At 44.8% G+C, this 25,862-nt stretch overlaps 3 protein-coding genes across 4 annotated transcripts; 2 read left to right on the forward strand and 1 right to left on the reverse strand.

Moving 5' to 3' along the window:
• The first annotated feature begins 74 nt into the window (after nucleotides 1-74).
• On the forward strand, nucleotides 75-4,144 carry rpl24 (ribosomal protein L24). The gene is made up of 6 exons (XM_088648253.1): nucleotides 75-156; nucleotides 284-359; nucleotides 1,882-1,992; nucleotides 2,435-2,571; nucleotides 2,962-3,025; nucleotides 4,011-4,144. Exons 1-6 carry the CDS (start codon nucleotides 152-154, stop codon nucleotides 4,089-4,091), a joined length of 474 nt encoding a protein of 157 aa, XP_088504379.1. The 5' UTR covers nucleotides 75-151; the 3' UTR covers nucleotides 4,092-4,144.
• A 1,164-nt stretch (nucleotides 4,145-5,308) lies between these two features.
• On the forward strand, nucleotides 5,309-17,767 carry zbtb11 (zinc finger and BTB domain containing 11). Of its 2 annotated transcripts, none has more exons than XM_088648099.1 (11): nucleotides 5,309-5,908; nucleotides 7,370-7,611; nucleotides 8,657-8,888; nucleotides 9,911-10,833; nucleotides 11,973-12,155; nucleotides 12,254-12,493; nucleotides 13,120-13,264; nucleotides 13,377-13,494; nucleotides 14,029-14,187; nucleotides 15,487-15,662; nucleotides 16,216-17,767. In XM_088648099.1, the coding sequence occupies exons 1-11, from the start codon at nucleotides 5,599-5,601 to the stop codon at nucleotides 16,761-16,763; spliced, it is 3,276 nt and encodes a 1,091-aa protein (XP_088504225.1). In that variant the 5' UTR covers nucleotides 5,309-5,598; the 3' UTR covers nucleotides 16,764-17,767. The 2 variants fall into 2 exon arrangements, with proteins under 2 accessions (XP_088504225.1, XP_088504234.1); XM_088648108.1 differs by lacking the exon at nucleotides 5,309-5,908 and adding an exon at nucleotides 5,919-6,116.
• A 1,073-nt stretch (nucleotides 17,768-18,840) lies between these two features.
• Nucleotides 18,841-25,703, reverse strand: pcnp (PEST proteolytic signal containing nuclear protein). Its single transcript, XM_088648267.1, has 5 exons — nucleotides 25,569-25,703; nucleotides 22,720-22,934; nucleotides 22,155-22,229; nucleotides 21,086-21,141; nucleotides 18,841-20,810 (listed from the first exon to the last, which is right to left on the reverse strand). The coding sequence occupies exons 1-5, from the start codon at nucleotides 25,612-25,614 to the stop codon at nucleotides 20,702-20,704; spliced, it is 501 nt and encodes a 166-aa protein (XP_088504393.1). The 5' UTR covers nucleotides 25,615-25,703; the 3' UTR covers nucleotides 18,841-20,701.
• Nucleotides 25,704-25,862: the final 159 nt, after the last annotated feature.

Raw genomic sequence — 25,862 nt, forward strand, 5'->3', positions numbered from 1 at the left:
AAATAAAAACGCATTTGTTTGTTAAATTTAAGACATGTATGCGGCCTTCTCTTGGATTTCATGGAGGTATTCTGATAATCAATTAATTACAGTTTCGTACAAATGGATTACCCACAATCCCCTCTTTCTTTTCTCCATCTTAGCCGCCGTCATGAAGTGAGTGTTTCTGAGTCTTATCCGTGGCCATCTGAGCTTAAAACCATCAAAATAACGCAACTTGGGTAGTACGTTAGCCGAGTACAACCTTTAAAATCTGTAATCATGTTGTCTTTCTTCTTTTCAGGGTCGAGCTTTGTAGTTTCAGTGGGTACAAAATCTACCCCGGTCACGGCCGGCGTTACGCCAGGATAGACGGAAAGGTAAACAGGGGTTCCGTCGGCCTTGTCCGTACCGGTTTCCCTCTTGCTGGAATTATTGTACAAATCAAATGACAGTTCACTTTCTGTCAGATTTGAGAAGATGATCTTTTTAACTTACGCAGTTCTTTAAATGCCTGAAGTACAACAACTTGTCCGTACGTCTTGTGACGCGAACGTAGATGTTTTAACTTCTAGGTGAATTGTTGCTTAGGCCAGTCATTATTTTGCGTGATTGAATTTGAATTTTGGGGGGATTTTATAAAGTGGCTGCTCTCGGATCCTCGGTACAGTCCAAACACGCATGGTTCTTCCGTTGGAAAGCTAGAAACGTTGTGGTTTTGCTATCCGTGCATTTGATTTACGACTCGGTGATCAGTCCTTGTTTCGGGGTTATTTCTATGACACATGTCTGCGTGAACGTGCTCTGTGACAAAGCAAACTTCTCCGAGGAATGGTTTGTTCCATCCTCCAAGATGCTATTTAATGGCAGCACTGTCCCGTGAAAGCGCTAGTAAGCCATTCTTGCAGATCAGATGTTTTCAGCCGAGTTTATAAAGTGAAACTTTTTTTTCCCCCACGAGACTGACGGATTAAAATGGGAACTTGTGCGTGTAAATAGTATCACTAGCAGAGCTGTTAAAACTTGAGTACTCATGTGAAACTGCAGGGCCTTTAGGCGACAATGTTATTGCTAAGTTCTACTTGGCTGCAAGTTGGCAGACTAAAATTCATGGTACAGGAAGGATGGTTTGACCCTTGTTGATAAATAGCATGTTTACAGTCTGGGGAAGGCAACTGGTTTGCCAGCACTATTAGTGTTTCTGTTATTTCCACTTTAGACCTTAATGACTTAAAATTTGAGAACATGAGAAAGTTCCCATGAGAGAAGTCTATTGGGTCAGGTACTTTAATAGTTCATTGATCCATTAGAGCTGTTTCTTGAAAGAAGCCAGGTGTCCACTTCAGCAACAAAGCTGTGCAGCTTGTTACGTGCCCCTACAACCCTTTGGGTAAGGAAGTGCCTTTTTTTAAAAGCCCTTCCACATGGTTTTCACTTGTCCTCTGGTTAGCATTCATTCTCAACACTTCTAGCTGGCTTGACTTTGTCAGTAGCCTGGAGGATTCTCAACTTCTTCCTGAAACAGTTAGGTGGATCAGTCAAGTCAGCTGTGTTCTCAAGGTCTCATCGGGAAGTAGCTAAAAGGAACCCACAGTAGGCTGGCACTTGAGAGCCAGTGTAGCTTGCCCCTGGTCCAGGCGTTTTTGTCACAGATTGATAGGGATCGAGGTCTAGAGGGCCAAAGGTGATGGTGAGGTGGATGGAACATTGTTAGTGATATTGACAGTTTTTTCTTCTTTCTGTTCTGATTGGATATGTGGATCAGAAATGTGCACTGTGAAAAGTGGAGAGGAAGTGGGGTCTTAAAAGTGGAATCTGATGGGGGGGGGGCGGACGTTGTCTTACGGCAATAGGGTGTGGTAATGTCAACCAGTCTGAGATTTCCACTGCTCTTTACAAAAGGTCTTCCAGTTCCTGAATGCAAAATGCGAGTCGGCCTTCCTGTCCAAGAGGAATCCCCGACAGATCAACTGGACTGTCCTCTACAGACGCAAGCACAAGAAGGGCCAGTCTGTAAGTGTTGAAGGCAGGGGCTGCTGGCTATGTCCATGTGACCAACGCTAGTGTAACCTTGCCATTTTATGTGTTTTGGTTGAATACTTGTATCGTTAAACAATCATTGCTAACATTTCAGTGTTTTGATGAGATTTTGCTGCTTGCAGAGTCACAAAGCTGCTCTTGTGATCTTGACAAGCTAGTTTATCAAGCAGGAGCTGCCTGTGAATTTTGTTCAGAATTGTTCAACGCACACATAAAGACTGATATCATGGAAGTTTTCATTGCATCATTTGGTGAGAATGTTGAGCATTACTGCAGCCTGTAGAATGAAGTACTCCCTCCTGATTGGCACCATTGAAAGAATCCAAGGAAACCCAGTACAACGACAGTCGGACTAGGTCTGAAAGACTCAGTGCTGCACTGATCTAATTGTCTTTGTGGTTTGCTCTGCTGAAAGGAAGAGGTTCAGAAGAAGCGAACTCGTCGGGCTGTGAAGTTCCAGAGGGCCATCACTGGTGCCTCTCTTGCTGAGATCCTGGCCAAGAGGAACCAGAAGCCCGAGGTCCGCAAGGCCCAGCGGGAGCAGGCCATCAGGTGAGGGAAAACTGGGGTCTCTGAGGAGGTGTACTCGAGGGGAATGTCCGATCATTGACAAACTTTGGTGCTTTCCCTGGCTATTGGAAAAGTCTGTTACATTCTTGCCTCCCTCTTTTCCCTTTCTGCATTTACCTTAAGTGGAGTCTTTTTCCTGAACTTGCAGCAGAATCGGACTTGGGTGTCAAATCCCTTTTCTTGCTTGCAACAGATCTGCCACGGTTGTGTTTAAAATGACAGTTTCTTTGAGGAGTAACTTGGAAGTCTGGAGCTTCATATGAATTTTAAGACTCCGTTGGAAGAAAGATATCTGCTGAGAAAGGAAGCAAGATTGATGGCGATTGTGGTGGGTTATAGTTGTTGATCTTTTTTCTTGTTCTGTATGTACAGGGCTGCAAAAGAAGCCAAAAAGGCCAAACAGGCAACTAAGAAGGTGGCTGCTCCAAGTGCTAAGGTAAAGTTATCGGCATTTATTTTCAGTTGACCATACTCTTTACACAGACTATATGACACCTCTTATCCCGAAGGACTCCTAAGTGCTTTACATATAGAGGAGATGCACTTCACCTTCCAGAAAGACATTTATGTTAACTGCATTTTAAGTCCTTAAAGGGTGTTATAAGGACATGTTCACTGTAACAGGGTTAAGGTTTTCTTTAGTTTATGATATAGTGATTTATAAACGCACCTCTTTGTGTGCATCCCTACTCGTTTTTTTTCATATTTTGTGTTTCCTACTTTGAAGAGGTTAGAGAAGTGAGGGGAGTCAGTGTGGGGGGGCTTAATGAAAAGTAAAAAGGTTGGACTGGAAAGTCGTCTTCATTTGTGTGACACCCGTTTTAATCATACAGAACTAATTACTGCATGTTTTCTCTATTATGCCATTCATTAAAGGTGCTGTTTTTGAAACACCCTGTGTAGTAGCTCTGTTAAATTTCTTCAGAATTGTAAATGGCAAGATAGCAATCAACTTAGTGCAAAATAAATTAAGATTAATCTGTATCAGTCATAGGTGTTTATGTAGTACCCATTGTGCCGTTTAGAATTAAAAAAAGCTTATAGTTAATAATCCACATTGCTTTGAATTTTTATCTATGTCAAGTTGTAAGATTTCCAAGCTTTTACAAGTTGTACTTGGGAAGCAAAAATAAAAATGTAACTAACACTGCAACCTCATTTATTTAACTTACTCAAAACAAGATGTTTTACTTCAAATATACAAGCATATAGTGTAGGAGGCTGTTACTTAAAACACATCAGAATTTGGCTGTACCTGAGGTATACAATGTGAATAGTTTGGTGATTGAAATTGCTCAACAGATTTTAACTCAAGCACAGAGCATAGAAACGGTTATCCTCCGGATGGGGATTCTTGATTCTGTAATACAGCTCTTTGATTATATGCAGAGACTGATGTGTATTCTTCTTCTCCTGTGCAGGCCCCTGCGAAAGCAGCTCCGAAGCAGAAGATTGCCAAGCCTATGAAGGCACAGGCTCCACGTGTTGGTGGAAAGCGCTAAATTTAAGATCCGATGACCATTTGTGAATAAAGCTTTTGACAGTGTGTACTGTATGTTGCCTTGAGTCTCTTTATACATGGGTGTTGCCAGTTCGAGTTTTGTCATGTGGCTGTGAACAGATTTGTCTGTTTATGGGACCACCGTGCATGTCTTTGCTACCCTATGTTCTTCAGAGTGCTGTTAATAACCGCATCGATTTTTTCTGCACAAGCTTAAATAATTAGGGGAAGACTACTAATTGAGTCCCAATTTAAATTAATCTGGGCAGAATATTTTGCTAGACATTTCTAAGTGATCACAACTGAAACCTTTTAATGGTGTTTACCCCAATACTTTGGTCATCACTAAGGTGGTGCTGTTTTTCTCTGAATATATGCACTAGTAATGAAGGCAGATGATTTTATTAGAGGTGATGCATACCTTTTAACTATTGTTAAAGTAACATTTTACTAATGTTTATTTGGAGTACTGCAATAACAGGAGCCTTTATATGTAGAGGACGGTTTATAAAAAAATTGTATATCTTAAAAATACTTAATGGCAACACTGATTCAAGATATTGCACCGATAAGACGAAGCGTAAATTTGAACTATAAGTTTGGGTTTTGTTTTCGTTTACTGCCAAAAATACGTAAGCATTTCCTTACAAGGTAATATTTGTGCTAAATATGAGCTAAACAAGAACCTCGAAGGGAAAGCGGTTCATTGACACTTCCACTTACCCAATTAAGACTACTACGCTCTCGAGATAATGACCAAACATAATAAACTCGATTATAATCGCCAGTTGTAGCATAAGATTCTGATGCGTCAATCGGGGTGAAGTTATCCAGAATCTAATACCGTCTCTGCTTTTGATAAGCTTAAAACTATTAAAAAAAGAAACGAAGACGTTTTCAAAAATATCTTTAATGATGGCACTGTTTAATATTGGGATCTATAAGCTTTTTCCAGGAGACAATAACACCAAGAAAAAAAACTGCATTGTTAATCTTCTCTAGCTGAGCCCAAAACCACGGGCACTCTGTTCAATGTCACCGGCGAGCACAGCAGTTCGCGAAGCAGTTTTTAAAGGGCACTGGTCGATCAGTGCTCACTGTCATGAACATTTTATCTTATTAGATTCAGTGGTGACCTAAATGCAACCAGAACCGTACAGCTGAGACCCACGCCTGACTGAGCACAAACCACCATCAACACGTCACGGGGAGGAAGATGTCCCCGGAACTTCCGCTAGCCGCAGCCCGCCCAGGCCGACGCAACATCCGCTTGTGCAGCAGCCATTTTGTCTGTTCATGCAAGTCCATCCCTTAGGGTCAAGAACTGCAGTTCCCCCCTAAAAAACAATCCATTTTTTTCCTTTTACTAACGTTCCTCGCCTTCCTATGGAAATTGAAAAGGGCTGAAAAACAAAATCACCTAACTGCGCACAAATACAGGTCGTTCCTCCGGCGATAGTCGTCTCCGTTTTGCCGTCTAATCGCTTCTTGCCGAGTGGCGGAGGGTTATGTCGAGCGAGGAGAGTTACCTGGCCATCCAGCGCTACCTGACCGACGAGCGGGAGCCCTACGCTCCGGGGACTGAGGGCAATGTCAAGCGGAAGATCCGCAAGGCGGCCACCTGCTACGTGGTGCGAAACGGGACGCTGTACTACCAGCGGCGGCAGAAGGGCCAGGAGAAGTTCACGGAGCTGGAGGTGGTTCTGCAGGCCGGGCGGCGGAAGGAACTGATCGATGAAGCGCACATCACCGCCGGAGGAGAGCACCTCAACCGGCATCAGACCTGGCACACGATCTCGCAGAAGTACTGGTGGCGAGGTGAGGTTCGTGCTTTTAAAACGGTCGAAGCGGAAATCGCTCTCAGCGACACGCCGGGCTTGTACACACGGCAATGTGCTCCGCCGCCTTTTTCTGGAGACGTGGTGGCTGTGTTTTGGTTTTGTCGGTGACCTTCTGTGCACGTCTCAGACGCACTTCAAGTCAAGACTTGGGGGATGCGTACCCTGTGCAGTAACGTGAGTGCGCGGTGAGGCCTCATTTTCTGCAGCAATGCAATCTAGTAAAATCACTTGAATCTGTAATGCGTGATGTGTCTTTTCACTTCCGTTTACTTTCTAAGCTCGAAATCGCGTTTCGCGTAGATTGATGGCTGCCGTTTTGTAGAACACGAAAGATACTCCTGCAGTGCGACTGAAGTTCGCTGTCTGCATATGAAGCTCAGATTTGAACGTGCCCATTGTTTTTGTGACCTTTTTTCCTGTTTGATGTATGTATCTGTAGTGATACTTGCATTTGTTTATCGCTTTTCATCCCCCAACATATTAAAGTGCTTTAAAGAGGAAGAGACTGATTCATTCATGAGTCTACGGCAGCACCTACTTGAGTGATGTCTGATAGCCCTTATACGACAAATCAGGTGTCGAAGTGCAGAATTACTTATTAGTTGAATTAAGTGGAGAATCGGGTATCAACAGTATAATTTACCCAATACACTGCAGTACCAACAGTGCTCTTACACACTCTGCCATGTTTGCGTAGAGAGGATGGAGGACGTCAGCGCTCTTCAGCGAAGGTTTGAAATGAGTTTTAATTCATTACGAGAAAAACCCTTTTGTAGAGAAAAGCCACGAAGACACGAGGTGTATCTATCCCCCGTGGTGCTCTGGATCCAAGCGGTTTTTCGGGACATTTTAGTCTGACTACAGTTTTGGTCACTTTCTATTACTTTCGCGAATGGGCGTTTGGAAGAAAATATAAACAATTATATATGTTTATATAGTTTTTCTGGGTACTCCTCAAAGTGCTTTACAGATAATGGGAATCCCACTACCACCACCGCCAATGTGCATCAGTGCATGTGCAATAGCCCTATACAACATTCTTTCTCAGATGTCACAGCGGCATTTCTGAAAATGTTATTCGCATACAGTGTCACGTACTGTACAACAGATGTCTGTAAATGTACAAATGCACTGGGGTCAAGACAGGAATGACCTCAGGTCAGCTCCCACATTTTGTGTGTCTGTGTGGAAATGACCAAGTCACTGTCAGGAAATTAGAAAACATGTCCCAGCATAACATAAAAGGCTGGCTAGTTTTTGAGATGTCAAAGGTTGTTTGCTACTTTCATCTTTTTTGTGGGGGGGTGCACGTTTTTCCGCAAATGGTGGAATGTGTCCGACCGTAGAAGAAGAGAGAAGTGCTTTTGCTTCCGGTCAGCCTGGGGAAAGGAAGCCCTGTGTGGCGCGTGTCTCACTGGCTCTGACCCTTCCCCCCCAGGCATCCTGAAGCAGGTGAAGGACTATATCAAGGTGTGCAGCCCGTGCCAGGAGAAGCAGGAACGCTCGCGCGGGTGGTCCGACGAGGCGCCCGGGGAGGGCTCGGAGCGAAGGGGGCGCAAGGCGGCCCACGACAGCGATGAGGATGAGGACGAGGACGGCGCCCTGGGGCCACAGCCCGGTTCCGCCACCTCCAAGCCCTGCAGGCCCTCCAAGGCCATCGCCAAGCATGAGCTCGTCTTCGTAAGTAGAGTGGACGTATTTTCGGAGACTTGGCACCCCTGGAGGTGTCCCAAGTGGCTTGAGCCCAGGTGTTGCGTGCTTGTGCCTGGGTCAGGGCACCAGCTGACGGTGGGACTCCCCGAGCAGCACACGGCGGAGGAAGGGTGGGATTGTCAGGGCTGTCTGTCAGGGGGGCGCAGCCTGGGGTGTATTAGTAGACGGGTGGCTCAAAGCAGGCAGATAGGAGGACTCAGCCTATAATTCTTTCTTCTTCCCCGAGATCTGAGGTATAAACGGTACACAAGTGGTAAATCCAGAATCAGCTGGGTGGACCAAAATACAGTTGCCAATTCTAGTTGACATTTTTAAGAAACGATGTGGTTTGACTCTGAAATTCAGCTGCTTTCATCGATAGGAACAATGCTGAAGTGCATAGCACTCTTTTCAAATATTTTATATCTTCAAATCAAATATTGTATTTTGATTTGTTGCCAATGTGAAAAGAATGTTCTGTTAGCAGTCTTGGCGACTAAAATGATTGCCATCCCTTTTTCTGTAGTGATTTAAATAATCCCCTGTTGCCTAGTATAGCGTCATTGCAGATCTCAAAGCACAGTCTGTCCTTTTGTTATATCTGATGCTTATACATCAGGGTGTGTTTACAGCGCACAGATTAGACAAAACAGAATGCCCAAACTTGTGAAGTATCTGTTTTTGTGAGTCCTCTAGGTGACAAGATTGAAGCTTGAAAGTAATCAGAATTCTTCTGGGGAAATATTGAGTTCATGTTAAGTGCAAGGTGAACCTTCCTCTTTTTGGGTCATTTCATTTGAAGGAACTGTGGAAGGTGCTGTCTAAGGCATTGTTCCTCAGTATCCTGAAAATTGTTGTGTGGGATAAGATCTGGTGCCCGAGAAGGCCGTGAAATAAGGATCACATTGTCAGTGTCAGGCTTGTCAAACCGCTGGGTGACCACACACGCACTGTGGATGAGTGTAGTGTCGTCCTGGAAGAGACACCCCCCCACCTACACCGGCGTTCTGAAACCGAATGAATTTCCTTGCAGGTGGACACTAAGGGTATTGTGAATCAGCACTCAGCCAAGCACGGCCAGGCCATGCTGGACAAGCTGAACCAGCAGCGCCTTAACAACCAGTTCTGTGACATCACCCTGCTGGTCGAGGGGGAGGAGTACCGCGCACACAAATCTGTGCTGGCGGCCTGCAGCGCCTACTTCAGCGAGCTGTTTATCGAGAAGGGGGCCGTCTCCAGTCATGAGGCTGTGGTGGATCTCTCAGGTGAGACCGCGAGGGCAGGCATGCCATTGGCATTAGCGCTGCCAAAAAATAATTGTTCTTGATTTTCTTTCCAAAAGATAGGCGTGTGTCTTTTTGTGCGTTTTCCTTCTGGGATGGTCCACAAAAGGAAATTGTTTAGAAAGACAACAAGGAGAAAGCATTGACGTGTGTCTGGATATCATGGGAAAGGACTATTTCTGATGGTCATTCCCCAGTCATTTCATGTCATTGACTATGGGGGGAAGTGTCATTCAGGGGCAGGATTTAGTAGAAAAGGAAATTGTAATCTCATAATCAAGCAGGTCATTGAAGTAATTAAATGACTACTTAGATCTTCGCTCTTGGTCTTAGAAGGCAGGTGTATTTGCAGATTTTTGTTTTTATTCAGCTCTTAATGACGTAAAAACGCTGGTTACTGGCTTGACTGGAACAGTGATCACTTTTACCAGCTGGTCAAGTGCTACTGCTTTAAAGTAATTTATAAAAGCCTGCAGACACACCTGCCTTTCAGGACCGGGATTGGAATAAAATTGATTTAGACTCCATTTGCAGATGCAGCTTGTGATTGTGTGTGATATTTTCTGAATAGTGTTTTGTTTTCCACATGCTATTGCAGTGCCTTGCAAAACTGTTAAGCCCTTTCTGTTGATGTCTTATTTTACTTTTCTCCCCCATATATGTTGAAGTTGATTGTTTCTATAAGTGAAAGCTTCATTTATATTTCAACAAAATGGGATGTCATTGGAAGGGGATGAATACATTTCCAAGGCACTGTATATACACTTTCCATGTGCCTAAAAGATTTGGAAGGGTGTGTTATCCTGGCACAAATTGTTTTCCATGTCCACACCCATTTAGTCATAATGAATAAATAGTTGACTTTGTATATAAAGTCATTTTGTTGTCTTATATAACAGTTTTCAAGACTTGCTTCTCATTCATCTGACTCTCCTTAAAGGACCTCCTCAAGTGCAAGTTGAATCCAAAATTCACTCCTCTGTTTTCGTAATCCTTTCCTCCAGGGTTCAGCAAATCCAGTTTCCTTCCCCTGCTGGAGTTTGCCTACACCTCCAGCCTGACGTTCAACTTCTGCAGCATGGCTGAGATCGCCACACTGGCCCGCCACCTGCTCATGGTGGAGGTGCTGGAGATCTGCGAGTTTGTGCACAAGCAGGTGGAGGAGAAGAAGCTGATGGTGTACCAGAAGGGGGACGTGCACACTGTGGTTTCCTCCGAGGTCCTGCCCAGTGGCCCGCTTGTGACTGAGGCAGCCGCAGAGCCCCCTGCAGAGGGGGGCGGGGCAGGAGACCCGCACCCAGATGGCACCCCTTTCGTGGTCACGGTTCAGAACGACCCCCCCATGCCGCAGAGCGAGGAGGCGGGGCCTGCAGCAGACGGGCCTGCGAATCCGACCACATGGGCGGCCGGCGAGGTCCAGATTGTGGAAGTTCCGGGCGAGGCGGAGCTGGCCGAGAAAGGCCAGGAGCCGGAAACCTTTGTGATCAACGTGGACCCCGGAAGGGGGGCCTCCAAAGGCGTGGTCCACCTGGCGGCCACGGCTCCCCCCGTTCTGGAGGAGGGCCAAGCGGTGCTGGAGGCGGGGGGGGCGGAGGGTGACCCTCCGCCCAAGACGGAGCCCGCCCCCCTGCCCCCCAAAAGGAAGCGCGGCCGGCCGGCCAAGGTGAAGCAGCAGCCGCCGCCGCCGCCGCCTCCGCCGCCGCCGCAGCAGGAGGTGGTGCTGGTGGAAGACGTCGCAAACCCAGAGGCCGTAGAAGTGGTGGACTACGGCGCCGCCCCGGAGGGGGAGGAGAGCCCCGCTGACGACACTTACAGAAGCCGGCTGCGGCAGCGCTCGCTGGAGGAGGGGGGCTACATCCGCCTGCACATGGGCCTGGAGAGGAAGCTGCAGAGCAGGAAAGGAAACCCGCGATCGGCTGTACAGAAGGCAGGTGTTCTCCTCTTTGGTCCCATTTCACACGTGGCAGGATTATCGGTAGATGTGGTATTTTTAACCTGCCACATGGTTAAAAAACAGATTCCTCTCCGAAGGACGTTACAACAAAAATGGGGTCCTCTCACGTATTTTGTCCAACCATTATAAAAATGCAAGTCTGCAGGACAGTGATAGTGTCCATAGTAATTCAGCAAAAGACTTGATTATTGTGCTCATACCAATGTGCAGAATACTTGAATACCTTAATCACTTATTCAGGTGGTGGACCAGTATTCCTGCCGTTTATGAAAAATATACAGATAAAGAACACAGACAGAAACCATGGGAGAATACCAGATAGTGTTTGGTATTTTAAAGCATGCTGTTTTTAGTAGCAGTGTTACTAAAGTACTAAGGTAAATGTAAAGCCTAAATAATGACAACCATGAAACACCTCACACAGGCTGTATGAAAATAGTCTCTATAAAATGAACTGGTAGATTCTAATGTGTCTTTCCCTCACAAGTGACAGTTGTAAGATTTATCAGCCAAAAATTGACCCTCTTTTGATTTCTTTTTTTCTTGCCTTGGTTTTTCATTTCAGTTCAATCTTTTCAACACATTTGTTAAAGTGTTTACTTTAAGGAACAGAAATGGGCTGTTGGATTTTGCGGGTTTAATTGAACTGGAAGTGCTGTGAATTAATGCTGCAGTGTGATTCGAGTTTACTCAACTTCACAGTAAGTGTCAGAATGAACATAATGTTCAGTGCAGAGCAACTATTCCTCAGCTGAGCTCGTGCTGACTGCAAGCTCCAGTTCGTCTGGCGCCGCGTCGGGCCTGGGCGCCGCGCCGGTCCGTGTCGGGCCTGGGCGCCGCGCCGGTCCGTGTCGGGCCTGGGCGCCGCGCCGGTCCGTGTCGGGCCTGGGCGCCGCGCCGGTCCGTGTCGGGCCTGGGCGCCGCGCCGGTCCGTGTCGGGCCTGGGCGCCGCGCCGGTCCGTGTCGGGCCTGGGCGCCGCGCCGGTCCGTGTCGGGCCTGGGCGCCGCGCCGGTCCGTGTCGGGACTGGGCGCCGCGCCGGTCCGTGTCGGGACTGGGCGCCTTGCTGGGGCGGTGCGGTGCGGTCTTACAGCCAGATCCCTGTGCCCACAGGTCGCCCAGCGGCTGGTGAAACGTGGCCGGCTGCTGCAGCCCTCGAAGAAGCCGGTGGCGGAGCCGGACACCGGGACAGACGGGGAGCACGTGTGCTCCGAGTGCGGGATGGTCTTCCAGCGCCGATATGCCCTCATCATGCACACGCTCAAGCATGAGAAGACGCGTGGGTACAAGTGCAGCGTACGTGTTTCCCTCGCACCCTTTCCGCCAGGAGCGCGTCGATTTCTTTTGGACCGGCTGGAGACGGGCGGCTTGTTAAAATTGTGTTTGCCCTGCAGCTGTGCAACAAAGACTTCCAGTACGCGGCCTCCCTCCGCGCTCACCTGGCTCGGCACAAGCGGAAGACCCAGCGGACGGGGGTGGCCAGGGGGCCCGCGGAGGACGAGGGCGACGCCAAGGCCAGGGGCCGGACCAAGAGGGAGTTCGTGTGCGACATCTGCGGGAAGACTCTGCCCAAGCTCTACTCCCTGCGGATACACATGCTCAGCCATACCGGGGTCCGCCCCCACGCCTGCAAGGTAGAGCCGCCTGGCTGCTTCAACGAGCTCTTCAAACCGGATCCATCGGGAGAAATGTTCAGCCGTCCAGGAAAGCTTGCAAAGCTGGAGCAGGGTGAAAGAATCCTGCAGCTTAGGCTCCAAAGTAGGGCATCCTGTAAGGCACTTCACCTGGAGTACAGAATAATGAACTAGTACGTGAAATCAGCGTAGCAGTGAACTCCTAGCCCACTGGGCATGTGGACTGCCATCGCTGGTAATGGCAGCTTCGGCACTCCTCTGTTTTTGAAGCCCTGCTGTTCACACGCTCATGTCAAGAAGCAACAGCAAGCAGAAGGGCTGACAGTGCAATTGGGAGAGGCATGGGTGCCCTCATCTTTCCCAGTCAGGTGCAGCTTTCGTAGCAGTGACTTGGTCTGGATACTTTGATAGTGTAGGCTGTACTGGAGGAAGAAAAACAATTGGAGATTTTAAAAGAAAATATGCATGCATTGATTTCAGATAGTCATAAAAAACATTGGGCCTCAGTGCAGAGCACACCAAGCAAGTTACTTGAGTTGCAGAAAGTTACTTTACTCGACCAGAGACAGATTGCCACGTGAATCATCTTCTGGTGTTGATCCAGCATCTTTGGTTGTTTGTTTTAGGTTTGCGGGAAGTCGTTTGCCCACAAGCACAGTTTGAAGATGCACAGGTCCCTCCACGATGCCCTGAAGCAGTTTCAGTGCACGCTGTGCGACAAGTCCTTCGTCACCAAGCGCAGCATGCAGGAGCACATGAGCATTCACACAGGTGGGTGGGCAGAGATTACTCTTATTTCAAAATAGAATAATTGGGAGACATCTTGATGTTTCTGTCTGTATGTGGCATCACTGTATGTAACCTGAGTTTGATCTGCTAACAGGGGAGTCAAAATACTTGTGTGCAGCCTGTGGGAAGTCATTCCACAGAGCGTCTGGACTGAGTAAGCACTTAAAGAGACATCAGCCAAAGCCAGAGGTCCGGGCCTTCCCTTGTACACAGTGAGTAGCTCTTCTAGCTCTTGGGAATATACAATTGTAATCTAGTGACAGACGTTGAAGACTTCTACATTCCCATCAATGTAGAAGTCTTCAACGTGTATGAAGAAACATACACACTTGCTAGATACCAAAATGGAAGTTGTTATTGAGCAGCAGACATTGACTCTAAAAATACTGAGGATACTGTAAAAAGCTGATGCCATGTTTAAATTAATAACAGTTCAGGGTGTGACCTCATTACAACACATATATGAGGGCTGGGCTACAGAACAAATGTGCCATTCAAGATGCGACAATGTTATTGTGTGCTTCAGGGGTCAAGAAAATTGATCAACAGGGTGAAAACTAAAAAAAAAACAACTCGTTTCCGACTAGTGTTTAGGTTGGCTGCAGTAAAGGTTACAGTTTAAACTCTCAAAACAAAATCTCAGCAGCAGCGGACTGCGCCAAAGGGTGGGATTTTAAATGTGGACGGGGGCATGGTGTTGAATAATTGTCGAATGCCCTTTGACTCGCCCGATCTCTTGGCTGCAGGTGTGACAAGAGCTTCTACGAGTCTCGCGATCTCCAGCAGCACATGAACAAGCACTTGGGCTTGAAGCCCTTCCAGTGCCAGGTGTGTGGAAAGTGCTACAGCTGGAAGAAGGACTGGTATTCCCATGTCAAGTCCCACAGCGTTGCGGAGCCCTTCAAGTGAGTTGTTTTTCTGAGAATCGCTCTTTTTGTTTTTTCCTCTGAGGAGTGAGTGGCAGGATCGGCACAAGCTGGCGCTATACTGTAGTCGCCTTGTTCCCTTAAAGGTTTCATCCGATTAATTTATCACGGCTGCTCCCCCTGGACTCGTGTGTCAGGTGCTTGTTAGTTTAAGGGAAAGTTGCCATTGTTTCAAATAGCTGAAATGTTTGTGTGACGCTTCGAGAATACCGCTCTTATATTATTAAGGGGTGGTTCACACTCGTTTGTAAATGGATGATATGGAAATATAAATGCTGAGTGAAGTTTTTTAAAGCCTGAAGCTTGTGTGCAGGCTTATTGTATAACCTAGCTCTTGAGATACTGCAGCTGCTGCTGATTGCCCACAATCAGATAAACGTGTTAAAAATGTTATAATGAAAATTACACATCCCTCGACATGATGACATGTTCCAGCCTACAGTTACATTTAATTTTAAATTCAGATCAAGCTTTATTATCCCAAGGGGGCATCTATTTTATGGCAGGGTCCAACACAACCGTACAACAAGTACAAAAAGAAAGGTTACCAACAAAGAATTCAGTATAAGAGTGTTTCAGGAAAAGGAGTTATTTTTTGAGCATTTGAGAACGAATGAGATTTGTTGAGGGGATGAAGGATTTCCTGAGTATTACCGTTACACCTAGTGGTGCTGGGGCATCTCCCAGATGGGTGTAATGTAAGTTGACAGTGAAGGGGTTGAGCCAAACACTCCCCAGTGCTCTTATTAAAGTAAAGCCTTCTTTTCGTCCCCCTGTTTGTAGAAGGTATTCAAGCTGATGTGATGTGATCTCATGATTTTGGTGCTCATTTTCACTTTTTTTCCAGCCTGTTCCAATTTGAGGTACAGATGCTGCGAAACCAACAAGTAGACCTAGTTTTAACATACTTGTCTCAAACCAAAAATAGTTCTCCGCTTTAAGGAAGTGGAGTCCCGGTTGGCCTGAAACACTATCGTGTATGTAATGGAGGACTCGTTGCAGTTCTCCTGAGTTCTGGAGTATTCAGTCGCTTAGCGGTCGCAACCAGCTGGGTTGTGCGGAAAGACAGTTTGGTTTTGCAGTGAGGTTGAAAGACATTGCTCAGGCTTTGCAGTACACCGTGATAACCCAGATGGAATAAAAGTACCAGATCCCGGAGAAATAGTTGCCCCCACTGACGCAAGAGGAGCAAGATGCCATCTTGCCGGGGCGTCGCTTGAAGAACCCCCCAGGTGGCTGCAGCCCGTGGCGCTAAAGCCGGGTCTCTGTGCCGCTCAGGTGTAACGTCTGCGGGAAGGAGTTCTACGAGAAGGCTCTGTTCCGGAGGCACGTGAAGAAGGCCACTCACGGCAAGAAGGGGCGCGTGAAGCAGAACCTGGAGCGGGAGTGCGAGCACTGCGGCCGCAAGTTCACGCAGCTGCGCGAGTACCGCAGGCACATGAACAACCACCAGGGTGAGTCACTGCCAGTGCCCCACGCGCCTCGGCCCTCTCTGGGGTGTGAGGGCTGGGAGTGGGCGGAGGGGTAGCTTAACGAGGTCTGTAACCGGTGGCGTACTCTTTTATGTTTCTCTTTACTGGTGAGATCGTCAGAAAATGTTTATTTAAAAGGGGGGGGGGGGCATTGTACGTTTGTCTGAATTTTAAAGATTTTAAAGTTTTTAGATCTTGCATTTTAATTCTACTTTTAGGGGTCGTTAAGGGACCACATGTCCTCTTTGCCAGTGGGTGTGATGAACTGTAAACGCAGTATCCTTCAGAGCTGATGGCTGAAATGTTTTTGAATCCCTGTTGGGGAATTAAGACAATAGAAGCATTGTATACTCTTCCAGTAAGCACAGAGAATTAACCTCCCTGAGGTTTTGAGGGTTTTGTAAAAAAAAAAAAGAGTACACAGGGAGTCTAGTTCTGTAATTCGGAAGCTGTCCTAGAATTTTGCTCTTTTACTCTGTTTTGCTAAAAAGCTTTTCTGATCGTGATCGTGCTCTGATTTGCCCCTCTGCTACAGGCGTGAAACCGTTCGAGTGCCTGACCTGCGGCGTGGCGTGGGCGGATGCCCGCTCCCTGAAGCGCCACGTGCGCACCCACACGGGGGAACGCCCCTACGTCTGCCCGGTGTGCCAGGACGCCTACATCGACGCCCGCACCCTGCGCAAGCACATGACCAAGTTCCACAACGACTACATCCCCGGCAAGATCATGCTGGAGAAGGACACGCTGCAGTTCCACAACCAGGGGACGCAGGTGGAGCACGCCATCAGCATCATCGCCGCCGACCTGCCGCCCGAGCTGCGGCCCCCTGAGGAGGAGCAGGTGGCCGAGGAGATCGAGACGGTGCTGGTCACCGAGGAGACCATCGAGGCCGTGCAGGCCGTGGCGGCCACCGAGGAGTGCGGCACGGTGTCCACGCTGTCCGACCAGAGCATCATGCAGGTGGTCAACTACGTCCTGTCCCAGCAGCAGGGGGGCGGCGGCCCTGCCAAGCTGGCCGAGGACACCCCCGATGCGATCCAGACCGTGGAGGTGGAGGTGGCCCACGTGACGGAAGCAGAGTGATCTTCGTCACTGACGTCATCTTCACAGAATCGGCACGGTTCTTCCTCCTGCGACAAAATGGCCTTGCGTAGCTGGGGTTGTTCTCCTGACAGCCAGGGTACCAGGGAATGAGCCTCCATCCGCGTGGCAGTCCGGGTTCAGTTTGGGAATCGGCCTTTCCTGCGTTTTCCAAATGATAACCTGGTCCTGCCTGGGAGGGGTTGTCTGTAAATGTGTAAATATCAAGTTGCGCTTTTTTGGGGGGGGGGAATTTTGACATGGCACCTGCAGGCTGATGAATTCTCATTTTCTCCAGTTTTTTTTTTGTCAAAACCTGGTCTGTAATGTTGCATATTTGGCTACATGAGCTGTAATGATACTATACATGAGCAGTTTATTGGTATTCTACACAATGTGTACATGTATGCAGGGAAGTGTATGTTGTTGCCCATAAACTTCTTAGGTTAAGACTTACCTGGTTTGCAGCTTCTTTATAATACTTGCAATTTGTATGCTGTATAGTTTTCCCCCTAATGTAATCATATAATATGTGGCCAAAGAAATGCCTCGAGAGTGATGCAAAAAATGATATGATTGCCAGAGGAGGAAGGTTAAATTTAGCAATGCTGGTTTAAAAACAATCTTAACAGTAGAAGTCTTTAAATGGTGTGAAAAATAATGTTCTCCTTTGTTCATCTGTAAGCCTTTCTTGAATATTAATGAGTGAAATTGAATTTCATCTTTAGGTAAGTTGCAAGAAACATTACAAAAAAAAAAGCATTCCAAAATGTGAGTATGTATTTTATCAGTGAAGACTCTTGTAAAATTCATTTTGCACACGATGTTTACTGCAGAATAATGGGTAACCTGAAACTGTGAAAAGGTCAGCCAAGCGTTAAGGCGTATGATGAATATACCGTACTGGTTTCCAGTAACATTTCTGTGATAAAAGTATAATCGTTCTTTTTGCTTGTATAAATTGCTGGATGGTCTGAGTGACTAATTAAAAAAGAACATACAAAGTGGTTGGCTGTACTGTGGCTATAATTGACATTTGTTGTCATTTAATGAGTATTAAAAGTGTAACAGGGCTGGCAAAAACAAAATGGACCTGGGTTATGAATATGAAAGATTTTAATGTGCTTCATGGTTAATGACACTGCATAGCCGTGGTACTCTAGGCAACATTACAGTAGAAGCAATTTAATGCATTTTGACTTTATCCTTAATATTTCTTCTAATATGACTACTTTTTAGAGCTTTAATACCCTATAAAACTGACAACTGAGCATTGAGCTGAGCAGTGAAATATAAGTGTGAGTATTTGCTCCACTAGGATCTGCATGTAACTCTAAACAGGACATCTGATTGACAAAAGCACATCTGAGTGTGTGCTTTTATCACACTGTGCGTGAAACACCATAACGTACTTGGTGGTGTGTTATAGAAATGTGGATTTCTCAGAGATGAAACACCCTGGTGTATTTGTTGTCAAAGCTAAACAGATTCTCAAAGCATTTTCACCAGTTTCATTAAGTTGAAAGGTTTAAACATCAAAATCAGGGATGTACTGATATATCTGTAGACCAAAAGTGAGTACCAATGCAATCCATATTTTATTGGTTAAAGGTAATTTTTGTTAAAGCCTCTAAGGTGTTGATATCAATTTTCATCTTCAGTCTTGGGTTAGGTTTTATTTTGGCCATCTTAATATTATACAATGACCATGAGGTGGGAATATTCCTTGTATATTATCCTCAGCAAATTGATCCCAAAAATAAAGCTGTAGATGTACCTAGAAATGGGAACAGGAGTAGACCCTTGTGGTTTTTGTGATACTCCAGATTTTTAAGGCTGTATTGTTAGTTTTTTTTTCTGTAGAGAATTTAACACTTCTCTATTCGGTTTGTTAAGCCCTGATGTGTACGTTTTCATTAATAGAATGTTTCATAAATATGACAGTCTCTGCTGCTATGAACAATACATTTGACTGTTCTGAAGCAGAAACACCTGTAGGTTTTTAAATCTTAAGATTTGACAAGAACTATATCTCAAACAACAAATAATGTTTACAAAAACAAAACACAGCAAGGAGTGATAGTTTTCCACTACATTTTATATGCACACAATTTCATCAGTACACCCTCTGAATAGTGAATTGGATCAATGGTTACAGATGTTCTCAAAAACCTTTAAAATTTGCATTAGAAAAAAGTGATATCTTCCACACATGGAAGAACAATTTTGAATTCACATTCTCTGTACCACATATGGAAGTTATTTTTTCCATATTACGTATACAATAGTCTAAATACACCTATTTAATGTGACCTTAGCAGGTCAATATTTTTAGCTCTTATAATTTATTACTTCACCTTTGCTTAATATCCAGTATGAAAGAACTTGAAAAAAATTGTAAACATTGTAATTTGATTACAAAACAGTGGAGCAAATTAAACAATTTAAAAACTTGTGAAACCCTTCCACTTTAGAAAATGTAGAGGCAACCCACTACCCTTGAGTCTTTATCCAAAAGTTTATTTGATCAACACTTAAGATGCCAGCTGTATGAATAACAAAACTGGTGGAGCACACATTTCAGTTTTATTTACATCACTCATGCATTTGTAAATACAGAATTGCATATTCAGCAAGTTTTGCTTTTAAATACAATTTTTCCCCTGTAATGGTAATTTTACTATCAATTCCCACCCATCACATGAAGCCATTATTTTTCAAACAAAAGTTTAAAATGAAACCAAATATTAAAAGTACAAAACCATTTTAAACATAGGATTATGGGCAGGATATTGCCATATACTTACACACTCTCAGGCAGCAAAAGCTTTATTACAAAACAAGGGAATTCCTATTAACTATAATCTTGGGTCCTAATACACTGTGTAGCTAGTATCTAAATATTACCGAAATGCATACAAATGTCACAGTCTTATAGTGAAGCAGATATTTACAAATGCAAAAATATTAAACAATATACTGTACTCATGAAATATTAGGTCAAAAGATCTAATGAATTTGCTGGATTGAGAGTCTAGTCCAAAAGTAATTCCAAGCAAAGCTTAAGCAGAAACAATTGCCTACTTTAATAGTGAAGCACACAGAATGCAAAACGAGAGCTGATTCGTGACAATTCGTGACGGCTGAATAATTACATACCAGCAGATGCAGAACAGCAAATGTCACTTATCCATGGACATGAGATTAAACACTATTTCTTCTCAGATGAAAGAAAAAGGAAGGCTTCAAAAATACAGTAGCATCAACCATTTATTTAAAAACTATACATAAGATGGAATAGTACTAAAATATAGTTTGAGCACTAAATTACCAACAAATGGCTAATAGCTATATACTATGCAGTATTTTTCACAGGAAAAACTTTCACTATTATGTCATTGCTAAGAGCTGAAATTAATATTTTTAATAGCAGCTTCCATCTGTTTTGGTAAGCACTGAACTTTCATTGCCAAGACTGGGCAGCTAAATGAAGGGCTGGTCAAAATATGGGTGGGATTTTATTGGAGAGCAATAAAATTTACCAGCCTGTTATCCTTTCCTCACATATATGCGAAGTATGCTTCTAATAAGTGTTCAAACTTTAAATACTTTTATAAGCACTGGATTTGGCTCTTGTGCAACAATATGAATGATAAAACTAAAGATTAATAGCCTGGCTAAGCATGCTGTACTATTAAAGAAGAGTGCAGTTTCTCTTCTCGATTGAGGGAATGTCTTTTCTTCTTCACATAAGTGATTAAAAAAACTGCACAGTGACAAACAATGTCCAAAAGAGATACCCCAACACGATAACCATGTTCCACTGTGTTGTTAAATATTTTATGAAAGCCCCCTTAGCGTTTTAATGTATAAATAAAACAAATTGTGCTACACTTAAAATAACCTAAAAAATAATCCCAAACCCCAAATACACCTTCACATTATTTATCCGTGTGAGTTTTGAGCTTCCTTTCCCACAGTTTCTGGTGATCAGAGAAGCCATGCTTTCCTTTGTTGAATGAATTGGGTCCGGCAGATGTAGGCGTGTCTCTACAAAAATAAAAGACACATGCATTATTCAAATGTCAATGTGTTCGCCTTACACTAAGACTGTTTTCTCATGATCCACTTTACCTGGAAAATTTATTCCAAAGTCACAATGATGTGAGCAGGGTTTGTAACAAAGGTTTTGAGCTTTCCTAAATGCAGTTAAGAAACTTTCCCAGGATACCTAGGACATTAATGGGTCATATTTCTAAATTACCAATTTGACCCCAGTAGTGCATTACAATGATAAAACAATAGGTCAGTTCTCATGTTCTTACCTCCCAATGTTTTTCATTCTCATTTTAGCTTCTGGTGGCATTTCTTCAGGTTCACTCTGGGAAAAAAAAAGTTAACGATTATACTACAAAATGGAAATTCCTCAAGTTTATATAATAATTGTTAGTGTCCTATATAAATAGTGTATTATTGAATAAGCTATATAAATGGCTGAGACTTGAATCAATAAGATTAATCACGTCTATTTGCTGGTCAATATAACTAATGTTAAAAAATAGGATGCTGGGACTTCCCAAACGGCTAAGGCAACAAAGGTGCTTGCCCCTGCGCAGGCAGAGCATGACCACGGGTCTGAGCGCAGGTAATGTCACTGATTCAGCCTTCCATGTGTTCACAGGCTTGGGGTTCAGTGTGGTACAGTGTCCTCCAGGCGGCACTGAACCTCCCGCATGGAGGTGTGTAACGTGACGGGTTAAAGGGCAACAGCAACAAGGGGGTTTTTGGGGTGAGGGGAAAACAAAATCGGCACTGATCGAGTGCTTTTCAAACCACAATAAGAGTAAAATGTACACACTAACTTGTAAAACTCCAATTAACATCACGCAATAGACAACATTTCCAGGTATGCGCAGCGCCATATTCTGAGATTCAGGACGAATCACATCACAATTTGTGGGTTTGTGACAACGTGGCAACTATCCAGCGCTTTCATAAAGCTCACAATTTTGTGGTCAATTTGAAATTTGTAAAATGGTTCTATGCCATCAAGGAATTTATTTTATAACCAAGATTTAATCACTGGTCAGAGAAATAGGGACTGGAGTTCCCCTGCACATGGAGAGTGGCTTAAGGGTGGGAGGGTTAAGAGATTCTGCCTACAAAGCCTCATTACCCCCTTTGGGCAGTAGCAGGGCTCACAGCTGCAAGCTGAGATGTAAAATTAGGCAACTGGCTATGTCAATTACAGAGGTATACCAAACACATGGCAGATCTAGGTGTAAAGAAAAAGTACATATGCTTTGCTAGAGAGCTCACTCTGTGTAGAGTGTCATAAAATTCTTATCCACTACATTCACTGCTTAGGCTGAGGTCGGTTGCATCAATACTTACATCTTCATCCTCGTTAAACACAGCCGCCAGCGCAGGTTTCTTTGCAGGGAGAACTGGTGCGCTCTCTTTAGGTTTCTGCATCCCCCAAAAGAGAAAAAAGATGTTCAACTTCAGAAGAGTAACCTTCTGGACAATATATTCGTTGGTTAATAATAGCATTGCACTGAAATCGTTTAATAATGGTCTTATTGCTCACAATAACATGTTCTAGACTATGATAAACTGTTATATCCTTGCTGAAGTATAATTTTAATAATCACGACAATCTTAATGGACACATTTGTCACCTACCCACTGATGATTCCTTGATGATTTAGGAAGTGGGTGTAAAAATTAAGATTTGAAAAGTGATGGGTTACTCGTGCACTGTATAGTTTTAAGAATTCACACAGTGGATGGATACAGTAAATATTGGGATCCAAAGACTAAACACCGCGTCACATTAGGGTCATCAACATGGAGACAGCATTTCTAACGTGACACTTTCATCTGAAAGGAAATCTGACACAGTTAACTTCTTGCACCCCAACCACGACAGACCAAAAAGCAGGAAATCCAGACTCACACTAGCACCAAGCTTGATGGAGATCGGGGCTGGCTTCTTAAGGGCCTGGCTGCTTAATCCGATTTTGGAAACTTTAGGTGGTGCTGGCTGCACCATTGAGTCTCCGGCAGCCTCTTCGGCCGAACGCTTGTCAGCGCTTCGAGTGTTGCTTCCTCCTCCATTGCTGGAAGAGACAGTCTTAGTTTTCACACCTTTGCCTCCCTTCTCTTCTGGTCCTGGTGGAGTCGAAACAACTTACCAAGGTGAGCTACTTTAAATCGAGCAGGGGAACCGCAGCAGCAACGTCATTAAGAACCCGTTTTAGGGAGGGCCTCTCTGCAGCCTTTGCTCTTACTGACTCAGCTGGCTTGTCCGCTGTTTGTTAGATACAGTAGATAATACAGCAGCAGCTAAGAACATTGTCCACAGCACAGGGGCTCTCAGCATTGTCATACATAAATTCTTTCAAAGTACATTTGCTTTTAAAAATAAACATTTAGTCCCTGATTAAACATCAAGCACACAAAAGATATTCTGTGCATGAAAGTGTAATACAGTTGGAATACATATGGGAAGCAGTTTCATTTCTATTCTGCTTATATATTCCATCTCCAACTTTTAATTGTTGTGTAAGTTTTATGCATGTTTCCTATTTCCTTGTAGGTGCTGCAGAAACAGGTCCAGAATTTGAAATGTTGGTTACTGCTTAAACTTACACAACAAAGTTGTTACAGCGGGCCACTTTACCACAAGAGACTAGCTTGAGTGTTACACCTAGGCAAGTGATCTCTTCTTCTATAAAGCCACTTAACCACAGAGCACTAAGTGACCCTTTGTGTTAGCTTTCATTAAAAATTGCACAGAAGATGTAGTCTTTGTGTTTCTAATACAATTCAACACTGGTTTAAAATGGTTCCAAATCACACTCATTAACATGAATTTGGGATACTTAAAATTCTTCACTCAGGTGTAAATAAAAATCATATCACAACTTAATGAGGCATACACCATTCCCATTCATCCCACATTTAGTGTAAGAGTTGTTAAAAAGCTGCTTCTTTTCCAATTGAATCTAAAATGGTTAGAATTGGCATCTGCGCTTCAGGTTCGTGCAAAATCAGTTTTAGCAAATGATACAAAAAAAATGTCTTGCTTCATTTTATCTGGTGGGTGATTTAGATGGCCCTTTAAAACAAAGATTAAGTTAATAACTGGTAGCATTTTTATGGTGCTTAATTTATCCACAGAATACACTTCACGGGAGAGGAGACATTTTTCAGCGCAGCCCCTTTGCACATTTCCACAGGGCCGCCACAGCTCCACGGGACAAAGGGAGGCTGGCCACTCCATCAGTCATTCCCGCAGCGTCCCAGAGCACTCCCTTCACTGCCCAAACGCAGAAGGCGAACGGCGCCGTCCTGCATCACGGCGGGGGCTGAGAAGGCTTCAACGGGACCCCACCTGACAGTCCGGGTGTGGCTCTGTCAGATTTTCACCACTCCGGCCCAATGAGGGAACCTCCCTGCTTCAGTCTGAACGCTGGTGCCAAGCAACACAGTGTCCTATTCTTCAGAATAAAACAGCTAGCTTGGCAAGGGAGGCTTGCGTGGATGTGCAAGGGGACCGCGTTGAAAAATAAAAGCTTGCTGAACATTTGACTTGCATAAGAACTCACAGTCCTCCGGCACAAATGCCAGCACAGGTATCCCTTTTGAAAGGATGTGTGGGTGCTGACAAATTCCCAATTGGCCTTTTCTCAGCGATTACTATACTTTAGTGCACAAAAACACATTTGAGATGTGACTGTGATTTAAAAACGTGGAACTTTTAAATGATAAACTTCCTCTGTGTGGAATCATTAGTTTTAATTGTCCCATTCCACCTAAATGTATTTTTATTGCAGGATGCATACTGAACAGACGAATTAACGCCTGCCTACTAGACTAATGAAGATCACTCCGAGACCGTTATTAATGGTCTAGGATTGGATGCTAAATCGATGTTTACACAGTTACGGCTTGGGTGTCATACCCCCAGAGAACAAATTATTTTAATTAATATTTGCCCAATATAACTGTTCACTTAAAAATGTAATGCATTCATGGTGTATAATAACGCACCACATTTTTTGCATCGAGTTTTTCTTGGAAAGAAATGATACAATTGGTTGCCAATCATGCCTTTCGCCAATCCCGAAAACACAACACTGGTATGAAAACTGACGTTAAAAGTGCTGCCAACTGAAGGTAGCTAGAACAAACCAATGTAGTGTGTGACAATCAATAAAATACATTACTGCTTCCCTACAGCATGCCAGATTTAAATAAGCATTGTTTTGTTCCTTGGTAACAAACCAGGTACAATCTAAGTAGCCCGAGCAGCCATACCTACTGGACTTTCCTCCGCGAAATTATTCAACATTAGCCGAAAAGGTAACGCGGAAAAAAATAGTTTTACACTACAGTACGGTACGAATTGCGGAAGTTAAAAGAATGATTTAACATTAAAAATACACCAACTACCGTCGAACCGCTCAGAACCGGGGTACCGTAAAACCTTTAACATTTCCCGATCCCTGGAGTCTGGGAAACGAAGCCCCAAACCCGCAAAACCTAAAGATGAGCCGGCCGACGACAAAACTGGGGTTTGTGTCCACGGTGCGTGACAAACCACCTCAGCGTGAACAGCTCGGGGTCAGGCCTCCGCCGCCTCACGGCTGTTCACTCGGCATCTAGCCCTGCGCTACAGCGCGGAAACCACGCTAACGCCACGGCAAAGGACGCTTCCAGCCACGGAGCTCTACATTTCATTGCTGCATCGCCGATCTGCTAAGAGTTACACACGTATGCGGAAAAAAATCGGATTTTCACCTCCGTCATCCAACAGCTTCTCGTCGGTTCGCTTCTCATCGGCCATTTTCACTGACGAACACTCACCGAGCCGACGTCACGCCAGCCCTCCCCAAGTCCGGCCCAACTGCCGCCCGACTTCCGGAAAGGACCCGGATGCTGCGCCTGCGCGATGTCTGGCCCGACGCCAAAGGCACGAGCTCCGGCTCGGCTCGTTTGGGTCTGCAGAAAGCGTCGGTTTCGTTTTCGAGAGTGATTCTGGCTTGTGCATGTTTCTTATAACTTTGGTCGCCCACTCAGAAGGGAAACCCTTAA

This window comes from Lepisosteus platostomus, chromosome 2, assembly GCF_059453375.1.
Source record: "Lepisosteus platostomus isolate fLepPlt1 chromosome 2, fLepPlt1.hap1, whole genome shotgun sequence".
Classification (NCBI taxonomy): Eukaryota; Metazoa; Chordata; class Actinopteri; order Semionotiformes; family Lepisosteidae; genus Lepisosteus; species Lepisosteus platostomus.